General features: G+C 38.4%; 1 protein-coding gene across 1 annotated transcript in view; it reads right to left on the minus strand.

Moving 5' to 3' along the window:
* The window catches only part of LOC110927588, a 30,206-nt gene extending 17,950 nt beyond the window's left edge, over positions 1-12,256 (minus strand). Inside the window, exons 1-7 of the mRNA XM_035987978.1 lie at positions 12,178-12,256; positions 10,317-10,877; positions 8,421-10,216; positions 5,054-5,128; positions 4,294-4,401; positions 2,207-2,311; positions 520-690 (exon numbers count right to left, since the gene is read on the minus strand). Of these exons, the coding sequence (XP_035843871.1) occupies positions 520-690; positions 2,207-2,311; positions 4,294-4,401; positions 5,054-5,128; positions 8,421-10,216; positions 10,317-10,877; positions 12,178-12,256 (2,895 nt within the window). The remainder of the gene's footprint in view (positions 1-519; positions 691-2,206; positions 2,312-4,293; positions 4,402-5,053; positions 5,129-8,420; positions 10,217-10,316; positions 10,878-12,177) is intronic.
* Between the last annotated feature and the right edge of the window lie 2,969 nt (positions 12,257-15,225).

Raw genomic sequence — 15,225 nt, forward strand, 5'->3', positions numbered from 1 at the left:
TATTATTATCAGTGTAATATAAAAGAGAGAAAATTTTGAATTTAGAGAAAGAGAGGGGCGTTTGAGAGTAAGAGCAAGAAATTGAGCGACTTCTCAATGTCTACCCTGCTTGCTATTTATACTACTTTCCATGAATGTTAAGAGTAAGTTTTATGAGATTTCTTTTTATTGGAATTGTTACACGTATACTAATTCTTGACACATACACATATTTAATAAATTTTAAATTAATAGTTTTGATTCTTCTTTGCAAACTAGACACGTATGAACAAAATATTATATTATTATTTTTGATTCTTTTGCTATTCACCAAACTAGGTAGTTTCCGGCGCGCGCGTTGCGCCGCGCTTCATGAATATAATTACTAACACGATTCACCAATAGTAGTTAAATAGAGCTATTTGCCAGGAACATGATTACCAGGAACATGATTACCGATAAAGATTTCAGTAAGATCACTACCGACAAAGATCGACTACAATGGCAACGCTAAACGAATACAGAAATTAGCACGTGGACCTTCTGCATCAAGAAATCATCACTTGTACCGTCAGCCACAAAAGGTTGCACTATGATACCTTCTGCCATTGACGGTATGCTTGGTAGTTGTGTGCCAATGAAGCTGGTTAATCGATACTCTGTTCCATCTATATCAATATGTCCTGCTCCCCATGTCCATGTCCATGTCAACTATAATTAGTCATATAAATGTCAAAAAACTGATCGAAGATCATCATCAATACTTTTAAAAACTAATTTTACCGGTGACGGATTCAGAAACTTCAGTTTAATCAATAAGTATTGGGTATGTATGCAGCAAATAAAAATAAGTATGAAATGCTATTTGAGAAATTAAAATCTTTTTGCTTCTTAGTAGATCTGAACTAACTGTATGTACCATCCTATCATGACCTTAGTTAATAAGAGTAGCGTTTGCAAATTTTTAGCAACCCTTCTAAGGCTTAACGTTGATTGAACCCTTTTACAAAAAGTAGGTTTACTATAAAAGTATTCTTCGACCCGTACATATTAACATACCGAGGCTTTATAAATTTTTTTAAAGGCCAAGTAGTTTTAAGGCTTTATAGGTGGAGTGTGGACACAACACTTTTTGTCTTAATTTTAAGGCTTTAAACAATTAAATTGCAGTGCGTGTTATTAAGGCTTTATAGGTCAACGCTACACTTTTTGGCCAAATATTTTTACTTGATCCGCTCTGTGACTTGAGTTCCCAATTAATCCTAAATGAAAGCATCTACCTAGATAATGTTAATCCTTCTCCCGTTTTAAGTTTTGTTGATTATTTTTGCTTCTTTTAAAAAGCATGATAAGCTTTAATAACCAATCTTAAAAACGAAACTTAACAGCGTAACTTCTTGTATTCAATAAACTAAATATTACAAACACTCAACAAGAATAATTAACTTTAACAGGTTAAACCAAGATGTTATGCCACAACTGTCCATCCAAACCAATGTTGCCATTACTAATGTCTGATTGCTATATTATTATACATGAATGCTACTCTAATTTGGATAAATCAAAACAAAACAAAACGAAATCGATATTTATCCTCAACAGATACTACAATAACCATATTACACAACAAAAAACCACACAACAGTTTGAAATCAGGGGCAAATATGTATAGGACCAACAAAAGTTTAAGACTAAAGCCAGCAGCCAGCTAACAGCCCAACCAAACAAACAACCACCATCTCACAAAGAAATTATTAAGCAAGAAACAACCATTTACAGATCATCACCGCATGAAAGTGTAATAAAGTAAACTAAAACAACAACAATAATAATACCAGCAACTACTGATGAGATTGGTGGGGTGGGTTAGACGGGTTTTACCTTGATAATTGGAAAAGCACAACGAATCAATTACATCATCCTCATCACTGTGGTAATACCCTAACTGCCATCACCATCTGGTTCCGCTGATGTCGCCTGAAACGGCAAACGAAACCCTAGCCGCCACTGTCGTTTCCGCAGGTGGCTCGACGCTGCGTCACTCTCACACTTCCGGTTCACTCTCTAATTCTCTGGTTTCTGCAATGTTAGAATGAGGTAACAATCAACAGGAATTGGGGGATTAAAGATACCTAGAGATGGATCGATGAAACCATCAAAGAAGCAGCAAAAACCCTAGGTTTAGCTGAAAAATTAGAAGCAGATATAAAAAGATTTCGAGAGGAACCTCAACGCCGCCACCGTTTCTCCGCTGCTGCCGCCGCCGCCTCTCTCCGCCCCCTCCTCTCTCTCTCTCCACCGTTATATGTTGCTCTCTCTTGGTCTTTCTTCCCTGTGTTGCATACACAAAGCAAAAAGTGTGAGCAGAGTTTATGGGAAAGGAGGAGATGAGAGACACGTGTAGCAGGAGGAGCTGTCAAAAGAAGAAGAGACTTATGCTGGACTTCTTTACAGATGTGATGGTGGAGAGGTGATGGTGGGTTTGGTGTTAGGGTTTTGAGATGAAGTGGGTTGTAGGGATGAAGTGGGTGTGAATGGTTTTGTGAAAACCACCAGTCAAGAAGATGAAGCACCCTCTCAAAAAAAGGGCACAAAGATTCGAACTCGGGTATCTACTCTTAGTGGTGCACAGGAAATCCAATTTATCAAGTCGAGTTTTTGTTTAATGAGTTGAAGTTTGTTGTATTTAAGATGAAGTCAAAAACAGAGGGTGGGCCATGTGGGTTAAGTTACTATTCATAAGGTTTGTTTTTTAATATATATATAATATAATATAATGGCAGTTTCCCTTCTATACGTGTATATTATGAAATTCAATGTTAGGTATGACTATTATTATTATTATTATTATAATTTTCTTTTTCTTAAAATCCACATATCGATTGATATGTTAATATTATTTTAGTACTTTATTTATTATAATGAATTCAATTGTTTTATTGGTTTGGTGCATATAATTTCTAAACTATAACGTTCTAGAAAATAATAAATATGTCTTTGGAATGAGAATATTTATATCTATATTTTGAACCAAGTTTTATTAAAAATAGACTAGGTTCAAATACAATGTATGTTTATAATTTAATTATTATATGGTTCATAGGCCCGTCTAGGTACTTCATATTTCTAATATTCAACTTACCCGTAATCTACCCATCTAATAATATAAGTTTATATACTTTTATTTTATTTAGAAAGGTCAGCTATATACAGGTCAAATAAATAAATAAATAAAATATTTCAACCAACTATATAAAATAGTGTTTAAAACTATTTGGGTTGAATATTTATATTAGAAATAAACTAGTTACTAGTTACTAGTGGTTAATAAATTTAACCAAACTTTATATGATAAAAATTGGTATGTTACACTCCTTCTCTGTTGTAATAACACTCTCTCTTCTTATCCCATCTTCTGTTGCTGACAGCACTCTCATACTCTTCCTGCATGTCATCCATTCTGTTGTAAACTACGTTTCTTTCTCTGTATGTTTTCTCACTCAAAATATCTTCTCAAGTTTTTTCTTTGACCTCAACTTTTTCTTCACGAATTTCAGCAGTGTCTTTGTCTTTGTTTTCATCTTTAATCTCAGCAACAAAAACAAACTTTCTTTCCTCTGTCATAGCTCTCCCATGAGCTGTTTTTCGAACATTCTCCAAACGATCTTCTTCTGGACAAATTGAGCTCCAATCAAAACCTTCATCATCTTGAATTACAAAATAAGCTTTTGATTTTGATTTATCTTCAATCAATTTTGGCTCTTCTTTGCTTCGATGGTAGATCGCCTTTCGGTAGTAATCATCGTTGAAAGGTCTCTCCGATTCAGCAACTTCAGAATTTCTACATTCTCTCTTGAAATGACCGTTTTGCTTATATCTAAAGCAGGTCACTTTGGATTTATCGAATCCAAGCTTCGTTGACGGACCACCAAGAGATTGTTTCCCGGTAATCTCCATGTATCTCTGAGCTCTGCGAATACAACTAGCTAAACACCAACGAATGTCAATGAGTTCCATCTCTTCCGGATCGATCTGGTCGTAGTCTTCTTTGGTTAACTCAGAGTTTCCAATTTTGCCAGCTACAAGACCTTCATATGATTCCAGAACAGATGCAAGGAAACTCATTTGCTGCTTAGCTGCATTGATGCTCATCGACGGAGAATTCTTCAGTTTGAGAGCAATGTTGCACAAAATCTCCTCAGCTTCATCAGAATTTGACTTTGAAGATGAATGGTATCCAGAATGATGACTTGTTGACGTTGTTTGTGGTTCTTTCATCTTCTCACCACTGAACGCTGTCTTTGGTGAACTAACGCCTTTCTCTGAAGGTACACTGCCTTTGTAATACAAGCCAACATTCTCTTGATGTGAAGAACCAGTCATCTTACTTTGCTTTTGTAGTTCCAGATCATGACTCTCAATCTTTTCAAACAATGCATCAAGAGAAATTGTGTCATATAAGGCATCATTTTTCAAAATAAAAACAAACGTTTGCCACTGATTAGCTCGTGGTAACGCTTCAATCACTTTGTCTATAAGTTCCTCTTTTGTTTTCATTATCTCAAATCTCTCAAGTTCAATTTTAAGATGACAAAATCTTTCTATCATTTGCCTCACCGACTCTCCTTTTAAACTATCAAACAGATCAAATTCTTTTTTAAGTAAAGCAATTTTGTTCTTTTTTTATCTGTTTACCACCCTCAGCTTTAACACGTAAAGCTTCCCAAACCGATTTCGATGACCCGTCATGATTAAGCAGTGCAAATATATCATTCCTAATTGCCGACTGGATCAACGCAATCATTCTCTGTTCGGTGGCAAATTCAGATTTATCTTCTCTAGAAAATCTCTTGAACGGTAGTTCTTCGCCTTTATCATCTTTTGGTCGTTCGTATCCAAACTCTAAACAGAACCAGCTTTCATGAGCATACGCTTTCGCCCAGTTGAGAAAACGTTCTTTCCACCATGTATAATCCTCAATGCTCTCCAGAGTTGGTGGCTTTGAGTGTGTTCCGTAAAAGTTATCATGCTTGATGTTCTCATTGATCGCTTTTGTGATGGTCTTTGGTGTAACATTTGTTCTTTCGGAAGAATCGGATGTGAACGCGTTGAAAAACGTGTTGTAGAATTCTTCAGCCATGATACAAACCTGAACAGATAATCAAACAAACACAATCAGTACAAACTACAAACAATATCAAATAAACTGAAACAGACTGACACTCGATCGACGTGAAATGATCTCGACACAAAATTTCACTTTTTCAGGCGAAATAAGAAATCCAAGCGAAATCACAGATTGACAACTCGAGCGGAATCAGATCTCCACTTCAAGCGGAATCAATTGACTAACACTTTGGAGCGAAATCAGTATTTTGTTTTCGAGCGGAATCTCTAGGATATCAATTTGGAGCAAAATCAGATCAATTCTACAAGCGGAGTAGCAGACTCGAGCGAAATCAACAGATTTTTTAGGCGGAATCACTATTACAAGCGGAATCAGAATCAAATTCCAAGCGGAATACCAGACTCGAGCGGAATCAACTAATAATTTCGAGCAAAATAGTCATTTGAAGCGGAATCTGTTGACATTTTCAAGCAGAACTAAATGTGTTCATTCAAGCGGAATCTGGTTTTTGTCCATTTTTTGTCATTTTTAGTCCGTATTTGGATCTCAAACTTTCAAGGCTTTGTTAATACACTGTTATGTACGTTCGGTGAAAAATTCATTCCATTTTGACCGTGAAATCTTGTCCAATTTGAAAAAGACGGTGTAGAAGTCAGAATAGAAATGATATCAAGCTAAACTCTTCTTCCTGAGCTCTGATACCACTTGTAGGATCGTTGTAGGACCCGATTGAGTCGATCAGAAGAGCTTTATATCCGGTTCAAAGGCGAAATCAATGAAACGGACGTGGAAACAGCTTGATACTATTAAATCTGTCACTTATATTGATAATGACATCAATTACAACCTGAACAGATTTTAGCAGCACTTCGTTACAAATCTGGAAGCGTCGTACCAAATGAAATGTAAAGTGCACTATATATAGTAGTATGATTCCGCTTGAAATGGTCCAGGAGGGTTTTAAGCGGAATCAGAACTTTCTGATTTCGCTTGAAATGGCCTCTTGCACTTTCAAGCGGAATCAACACTTAAGTTCTGAAAAACTGTTTCTCGAACCTCATGCACTGAATATCCTATTCTATCCTATTACATGATACAAGACGAAGTCAATAGACGTAATGCACTAACAAACGTCGCCTTCAAAAGAGGGGCCTACCACACTATGCATTAATAACTTAATTAATTATCTTTCAATAATCCGACCCTTTAGGATTGTATCCTTGCTGACTCAAACTACTGGGTTGAGGGTAACGTCACCTTCAAAAGAGGGGCCTACTACAATTACTAAGATAATCTTTTAAACAAGTGCAAAAGTGCGAAAATAATCAAAGGTTACACTACAGACGAGTCGGATCCAAGTGATTCATCTTGCCTATCTGTTTTTTATTTTAATTTTACTTTTCAGCATTTTAGTTAGTTTTATTTTCCTAGTTAAAAACCTTTTTCTAACATTTTGATTTGATTAGACGTTGAGGATAAACCGGTACTAAAAGCTCTTGTGTCCTTGGACGACCTCGGTATCTTACCAACACTATACTACGTTCACGATGGGTGCACTTGCCCATATGTGTGTTTAGTGTTAGTAAATATCGTGTTTATAAATTTAAAACTTGGCTAAAAAGTGTAAAAATGGCTTAAAATATACACCTAAAACATATATACACTGACACGCATCAATTCTTCTTGTTTATTTCTTAGATAAACATTCGCTCTTTAAATAAAATTAATATAAAAATTTAGGGTTGTTTGGAAAAACTAATTTATATGTACACAAGAGATTTTTTATAACCAATCGACTAGATTTTAGTTTTCCTTAATCTTTATTAAGTGGTTGGATCATGTACAAGACCAATTTTACGTACAAAGCATACGCGATTAGGAGAGGAGGACAAGTGTCAATGGCTTGAAGGGTAAATTAGTTCATTCTCACTTGAACAACTTCCCTCCTTGATTTTCAAATGGCTATAACTTTTTCATACGTTAATATTTAAAAAAAATACACCATATTAACGAGTATTTCATTCTCTTTAATTCGAGCAGCCTATTGGTATAGTTTTCTTAACGAAAACTATAGGATTTTAATTGCCCATTTGTCCATTACATGATTACCTGATTGTGAATAACCAACACATGACTACGTGATTTTTAATATCCATTACGTGATTACACATTCAAAATAAACCATTACACATTTAGTATAAATCCATTGCTTGATTACACATTCTGTATGATTTGTTATAACTAATGTTATTACAATTATGCTTATTACATGATTACACATTCAAATAAAAGAACTTGATTGTTTATGCTTTATTACATGATTAAATCTCTAATATAAGACATTATGTGGTTGTTATAGGTTGATTTTGGCTAATGTTTTGTATATACTTTACCCTTGGTACGTGATTGGACCAAAACTATTAGGTATTCCATATGAAATATTATGTATCACATGTTTTTGTTTTAAGGTAATTACGTATCACTCGATGTGGTTTCACATAAAATACTATAATGAAATCACGTAATTACTCAGTGTGGCTTCACATAAAATACTATAGAAATCACGTAATCACAAAATGGGTATTCAAAATCACGGATTCACATAATAATACATAGTCAACTATTGTTAGGTAATTACATAATCGCTTAGTGGGGTTTCACATACTATAATGAAATCACATAATCACGTAATAGGTATTCATAATCACGTAGTCATGTGTTGGGTATTCAAAATCACTTAATCACGTAATGGACTAATGGTATTCAAAATCCTGTAATTTCTTTTAAGAAAACTATAGCAAAAGGTTGCTCAACTTATAAAGGATGAAATGTTCGTTAATATGGTGTAATTTTTCTTAAAAATATATTAACGTATAAAAAAGTTATAGCCATTTGAAATTAGAGAGAATGTGTTCAAGTGGGAAAAGACCAGTATACCCTTTCTTTATTTGTTTCTTCAATTGTTTAAACTTGAGATTTTATACCCTTTCTCTATATTTTTTTTTCAATTGTTTGAAATTAAGAATTACAAAAATACCACTATCAAATTTTGAGCCCATTGGTCCTTGAAATATAAGAATTATCTTGTTGCATACAATTTGTGCGTTTTTTTATTGTACAATATCCCTTCTCTCTTGCCGTTCAAAAAAAATAGTGATTTTTTTTTTGAAAGGTAAACTTCATTAGAAACAAACCGCTACCTCAAACCGAGGCAGCCCCAAACAACAAACATTACAAATTTACACCATTCGGACCACGGTATAGACTCTCTTTTGGATCTCGAATTATACCACAAAAAACCTAACTTCTTTACCTCCCTCGTAATGGCCTCTAAATTAGCCGATTTGTTATTGAACTTCACATCATTCCTCATTCTCCATAAACACCAGCAGCCTATCCTAATAAGGCCTTTAACAACTTCTTTTTTCCGACCGATCAGCCCCACATGATTGTGAGCTTCGATTAAATCCCTGAATGAGAAGACCAAAAGATTCTGGCATTTACACCAACTACTAAGGAAAGCCCATAACATTAATGCATAAGAACAGTTGGTGAATATGTGCTCAATACTTTCATCAACCTCTCCGCACAAGGAACAGCCCGCATCGCCTCCACCAATGTTCCTTATTCTTAATTTGTCCATGGTCGCAATTCTACCCATCTCAGCCTTCCATATAAAAATAGAGCATTTTTTCGGAATCCAGTTACATTCTTCCGGGACATAGATATCCGGTCTGATCCTAACAGAGTCAAGGAGTTTCTTGACGGCATTGACGCTGAACTCCCGATCCTCAGCACCGTTCCATAACCAGCTGTCTTGCTTCTGATTCAAGGACACTGTAACCAACATCGAACACAAGTTAACAAGCTCATTTACCTCATCTTCTGATGTTATCAGTCTTTTCCATCTCCATATCAATTGATTATTCTCGCTGAAACAAGAATTAACTCTGCATCCTTTTTCCATTTTGAGCAGAAAAAGTCTCGGGTACAAATCCTTGAGCGGCCTATTGCTGATCCACGGGTCCAACCAAAAAGCCGTATTTCTTCCGTTCCCCACTGAAGCCTTGAAAAAACTTCTCAAAGGCGTTCCGTCTACCTTAGTATTGTTCAAAACCTGAACGATATTATACCACACCCCCGAAAGAGACTTTTTACATGGCAAAAAATCATCTTTGTTCCTTACCTTATGTAACGCTTCAATAGTTTGAGACCACAGCCTGTTTTTGTCCACCAAGAATCTCCATCCCCATTTGGACAACAACGCAATACTAGTGTTTTTTAATTTGCTTAACCCGAGGCCTCCATATTTTTTTGGAAGCGTCACCCTATCCCGAGCCACCCAATGAAGTTTCTTAACCGAATCATCGCCACCCCAAAGAAAATTCCTTATTTTAGCTTCTAGATCTTTAACCACTTGCACCAGCACTTTGTATAAGGAGAAATAATAATTCGGAATACTCTGCAATATCGCTTTTATCAGCGTAATTCTACCTCCAATCGAAAGAAGTTTTGCCTTCCACTTAGCAAGACGGGCGTCAAAGACATCATACACTGACTTCCAATTGCTGATCCGATTCATGTTCGCTCCCACCATAAGGCCAAGATATTTGAACGGAAGACTACTTGCTAGACAACCCACCGTAGATGCCATCGAGTTCAATTCAGCCGGTTGCACCCCAATCCCGAAAATATTACATTTATCCAAATTTATTTTAAGACCCGAGAAAATATTGAAAACCCGAAGAATGCGAACCACATTCCTAATATTCGACGAAGACCACTCCCCAAGAATGACCGCATCATCTGCATAAAACAAATGGGACACACAAGGCCCGTTGGGGATATAAATACCTGAGAACTCTTCTTCACTTCTAGCCTTTTCAATCATACACGATAGGACCTCCACAATGATGAAGAGAAAAGGTGAAATAGGGTCACCTTGACGTAACCCCTTAGAGCATTGAAACTCAAAAGTTGGGGATCCGTTGACTAAGATGGACGATCGAGCAGATTCAAGAATACCTCTGATCCACATACACCATTTATTCAGAAAACCCATCTGACTCATCGTGGCTATCAAGAAATTCCAGTTAACATTGTCATACGCTTTTTCGAAATCGATCTTTAGAAAAAACGCTTTTTTTTTTATTTTTTCCCCAGTTCGTAATTTCATTAATAATAAGAGGGCCATCAAGAATAAAATTACCTTTAACAAAAGCAGACTGCGAATCCGAAATCACCGTCCCAATGACCTTTTTCATACGATTCGCTAGAACCTTCGAGATAACCTTGCTTATAATGCCAATCAAATTAATCAGCCTGTAATTATTTAGCTCCACCGGGTCCTTATCCTTTGGGACAAGAGTAATAAAAGAAGACCCACAACCTATACTAATGCTCCCTTTCTCGAAAAACTCATTCAACACATTTACAAAATCCAATTCAAACAGCCCCCAAAATTTCTTAATGAATCTCATGTTCAACCCATCCGGGCCAGGAGCTTTGTCATCACCACAGTCGTTCACCGTTTCCTTTATCTCGTTAACCGTGAAGGGCTCAATGAGAAACTCTTTGTCTGAATCCTTCAACATTTTGAAATTACTACATTCCAGCACCGGTCTCTCCCTGGCCACTTCCTTAAATCTATCTCTAAAGAACTTCAAGACTTCTCTTTTAACTTTTGATGGCTCCTCGATCCATCTACCCCTGATGTTAAGACCCGGGATTTGATTAGCAACTTTACTAGCGTTAACTTGAGAGTGAAAAACTAAAGTATGATGTATTTAAGGGTCTTATTTAATACATCATACTTTAGTTTTTGCTTATTTAAGCTTTTATATTTTATACAATATATAATTCCACACAACAGGATAATATCTTTTCATATCTTTCTTTAGATTAGTTACATAAATATATTACAATTATTACAATTTATAATGTATATCATGTTTTCTAAACCGTTTGGTCGGTTTGACTAGTAAACTAGTAATCCAACCATTTTAGTAACGATTCCGGTTATGAAATTATTGGTAGACAAAAGCATAAGAAAAAAAATAGATGAGATTTACACACAATATTATCATCATTAACGTTAAATATCCAAATTACATAGAAACATCAAGATCCACAACCAGCATACTTATTATCATCAATACTAAAATAAAACAACAAAAATAAAATAGATGTCGATCCTAGTACTACATGGACTCTATGGCTATATGCTATGAATACATAAGATTACATAGCAACCATAACACAACTATAAGTTTAATTACTAGTATAAAAATGGGTTTGTGGGACGGTTCAAATAATATTTTGGAGCGGTTTAGAAAAACACTGGGTCAAAAAACCCCTACAAAATTTTATTGTATAAAAAAGTGGATCAATAAGGTTTATTTGGGCCAGTCTAAAACAAACCGGGTTACTAAAAAAATTATTTGGGGCGGCCCATTATTTTAGGACGGTTAAAAGTATTTGGGGGTGGCCACATTCTTCTAGGACGGTTATACCTTTTTAGATGTAGGGTTTATCTTCTCAATCTCTAATCTCTGCAAACGCAACAACAATTCTTCACTGAACTCCTCTTCCTTCCCAAATTAGACTAGATCAGAGCTCCGGTTTCCAAAGGCGCTATGATTTTCCGTTCTTCCCGGCACACTTCGGCGAGTTTCTGTCGTCCAGTGTACAGGTGAGTTTTTACTGATGCCTTGGTATGATGCATGCATAGTGATGAGGATACGTCCTTGGTCGGACCGAATCGACGTCAGACATAGAGTCGAGTCATAGTACTCGAGGTCGGACCGATCCCTAGCCACAAACAGAGCAGACGAATATAGTGTTACACCATAACAAACTGGGCCCCACGAGCATAACCGCCATGACAATGACTGGTCCGACCCTAACTAACTTTCCACGTCAGCACACCCAAAGACTATAAATACCATACTTAAACCACCAAAACGGGTAACTGCTACTTTCTCTCTCTAAACTCTCATCTCTCTCTCTCCCTGACCTACTTTCTCCTCACAAATACTTATTCTCACGCCCGAGCCTGGTCACAGAGAGACCCCCTCCCTGTGACGAGGCTAACGGTGTGCTTTTTTCCTTGTGATCTTGCAGGTTCATTGCTTGGTCATCTGAAGTCATAACTCTAGCCAGGTCGGACTGACTGGCTTTTGAGTCTTCAGTGGCGCCATCCCCTCGAATTCACTCAAGTCATTTTGCTAAACCTGTTTCTTCCAAGTCATGGAATCCACAACAGCCGATCCTACAAATACCTTCCCGTCGTTCAACGACATCTGGGAAGGAAATGTCTCCTCCACAACTGCTCCAACAACAGTTGCTGCAGCGGCCTCAGCTGGTTCAGCATCGGCACCTCCAGTTGCAAGTTCCGTAATCGCGAGCTCTGTCACAACACTCTCGGTTACCGCTCCAGTCGTAACACCGCTACCAGCTTTCGACAATGCCTTCCTATTACGGAACGCCGATTTATTACGACAATTACAACAACAGCAGTAGCGAGAAGAAATGTTGCAGAGTCTCCGCACAAATTTGTTCAGCAGCGTATATCCAGGGAGCAACCCCGTTTCTATCGGCGCTCTCACCTCTGGATCTATGGTAAGTTCTGCAAACCCTACTCCCATAACATGCGTTGCACAATTCTCCTCGTTTACAAACGCTCCAATGAATAACGGTCTTAACGACCTGTTTCGCCAGGGATCTATGGGTTTAAACCCTCAGGATCATGAGCTGATTATGCCGTATCATCCCACATCTATGACTTCTCAGTCAAAATTCACGATGCGGATTGTTAATGCCCCACTCCCAGCCAAGTTGAAGATGCCCCCCACTTTGAAATTTTATGACGGTACGTCCGATCCGGACGACCACATGTTCGCATTTGCCGGAGCAGCTAAGGTCGAACAATGGCCCATGCCGGCCTGGTGTCACATGTTCGCTCAAACTCTCACCGGATCAGCCAGAGTATGGTTCGATGGGTTGCCAGAAGGGTCGATTGATCATTTTGAAGATTTCCGGCGTATATTCTTGCAAAACTTCTGCCAGCAGCGTCGTTGCAAGAAAGACATTACTGAGGTACACCACATAAAGTGCCGCGACGGAGAGTCCGTAGAAGATTTTATAGATCGCTTCAACCGAGAGAGCATGCAGATAAGCGGAGCAGTCGACCAGCTCCGGGTCTCCGGATTTTGCCACGGGGTACGGAATAATCAGTTGGTGGAAAAGCTCCACGAAGATCTCCCAAAAACCATGGAGATACTCATGGAGCGAGCTCGAGCTTTTGTCCGAGGGAAGAGTGCCTGTGGTCAGCCGAACGAAACAACCGCTAGAAATTCCAAAGCTCGAACCACGTCATGGAGACGGAACGCATCGCCACCAAAAGATAGAAACAACAATTGGAACAGAAGTCGCGGTCCATACCAAAAATCCGATCGAAGCAGCTTCCGGACTGGAAACGTGCGATTCAACACTTTCTCTGAACTAACAAAATCACCGAGCGAAATCCTCAGTACGGAAACTACTCGGTTTCCTACACCATCAAAACAGCGACCCACTTCGGATAAGCACTCCAAGAAGTATTGCGAGTATCACTGAGACAAGGGCATACAACTGATGAATGTTGGGCACTAAAACAAGAGATTGAAAAAGCCGTACGGTCCGGTAAACTTTCTCATCTTGTAAAAGAGGTAAAGGATGGGAAGAAGCCCGCGATAGCAAACGATAACCCGAACACCGAGGCCGGAATCAATATGATTCGGTCTGCTGAGCCAAGGGGGGTAAAACGGTCGAACCAGCATATGGCAGCATGGATACGTATTTCCCTCCAGTTGATCCAGAAGACGCACGAGACGGACCAATCACAATATCAGCTGTAGTTGCAGGACACTTGGTCCGACGGATTTATGTGGATGGAGGAAGTGCCTTCGAGATAATGTATTTACAATGCTTCCAACAGCTGAATCCCCAAACAAAAAAGAAGTTGATCGAAGTGTCTACCCCTCTGATAAGTTTTTCGGGAGAGGTAGTTCGTCCGATAGGACAGATTACTCTTCCGACCACATTCAAAGATGGTGACAAGAGCAGAACCGTACAGTTAACCTTTTTGGTCGTTCGGACCCACTCCTCGCACAACATAATACTTGGGCGACCCGGGTTACGAGCCCTCGGAGCAATCAGCTCTACGATACACGGTGCCATTAAATTCCCCACCGAAGCAGGTGTCGCCACTATACTTTCAGAATCAAATTCATTCGTAGCTGAGGTAAGACACGCAGCAGAGACGAGTTCCAAAAAATCTGAAGTACCCACGGAGCTTTGGGCAATCAACCCAGAGTATCCCGAACAACAAGTAGCCATTGGTGCACAGCTCCTGAAACGAACAAAGAAACTCTTGTGGGAATTACTGAGTAACTCAATCGATGTTTTCGCCTGGAAGCACTCCGACATGCAGGGAGTCTCCAGGTCCATGGCACAGCACCACCTGAACGTAAAAGAGTCAATAAAGCCGATAGCACAGAGAAAAAGGCACATGGCACCGGACCGAGCCAAGGCAATCGCAAAAGATGTAAAGAGTCTCCTGGACGCCGGGATCATTCGGGAAGTCCGGTACCAAACATGGGTGTCGAATCCAGTCATGGTGCGAAAAAAGGATAATTCATGGCGAATGTGCATCGACTTCACTGATCTAAATGATGCATGCCCCAAAGATTGTTTTCCATTACCAGAAATTGATGAGAAGATCGATTCCGTGGCCACGTTTAGGTTGAAATGTTTCTTAGATGCTTACAAGGGGTACCACATATTCAGATGGCAGTTGAAGACGAAGACAAGACAGCGTTCGTCACTAATGAAGGAGTTTATTGCTTCACTAAGATGCCATTCGGATTAAAAAACGCCGGAGCTACATACCAGCGTCTAATGAACAAAGCCTTCAAAAACCAGATCGAACGGAACTTAGAAGTGTACGTCGATGATATAGTGATCAAAAGTCATGATGAAGCTACCATGTTGAAAGACATACTCGAAACCTTCACCCGGCTCCGAAGCATCAACATGAAGCTAAATCCCAAAAAGTGTACATTCGGAGTAGAGGAAGG

The sequence above is a fragment of the Helianthus annuus genome, chromosome 3, assembly GCF_002127325.2.
Source record: "Helianthus annuus cultivar XRQ/B chromosome 3, HanXRQr2.0-SUNRISE, whole genome shotgun sequence".
NCBI classification, from domain to species: domain Eukaryota; kingdom Viridiplantae; phylum Streptophyta; class Magnoliopsida; order Asterales; family Asteraceae; genus Helianthus; species Helianthus annuus.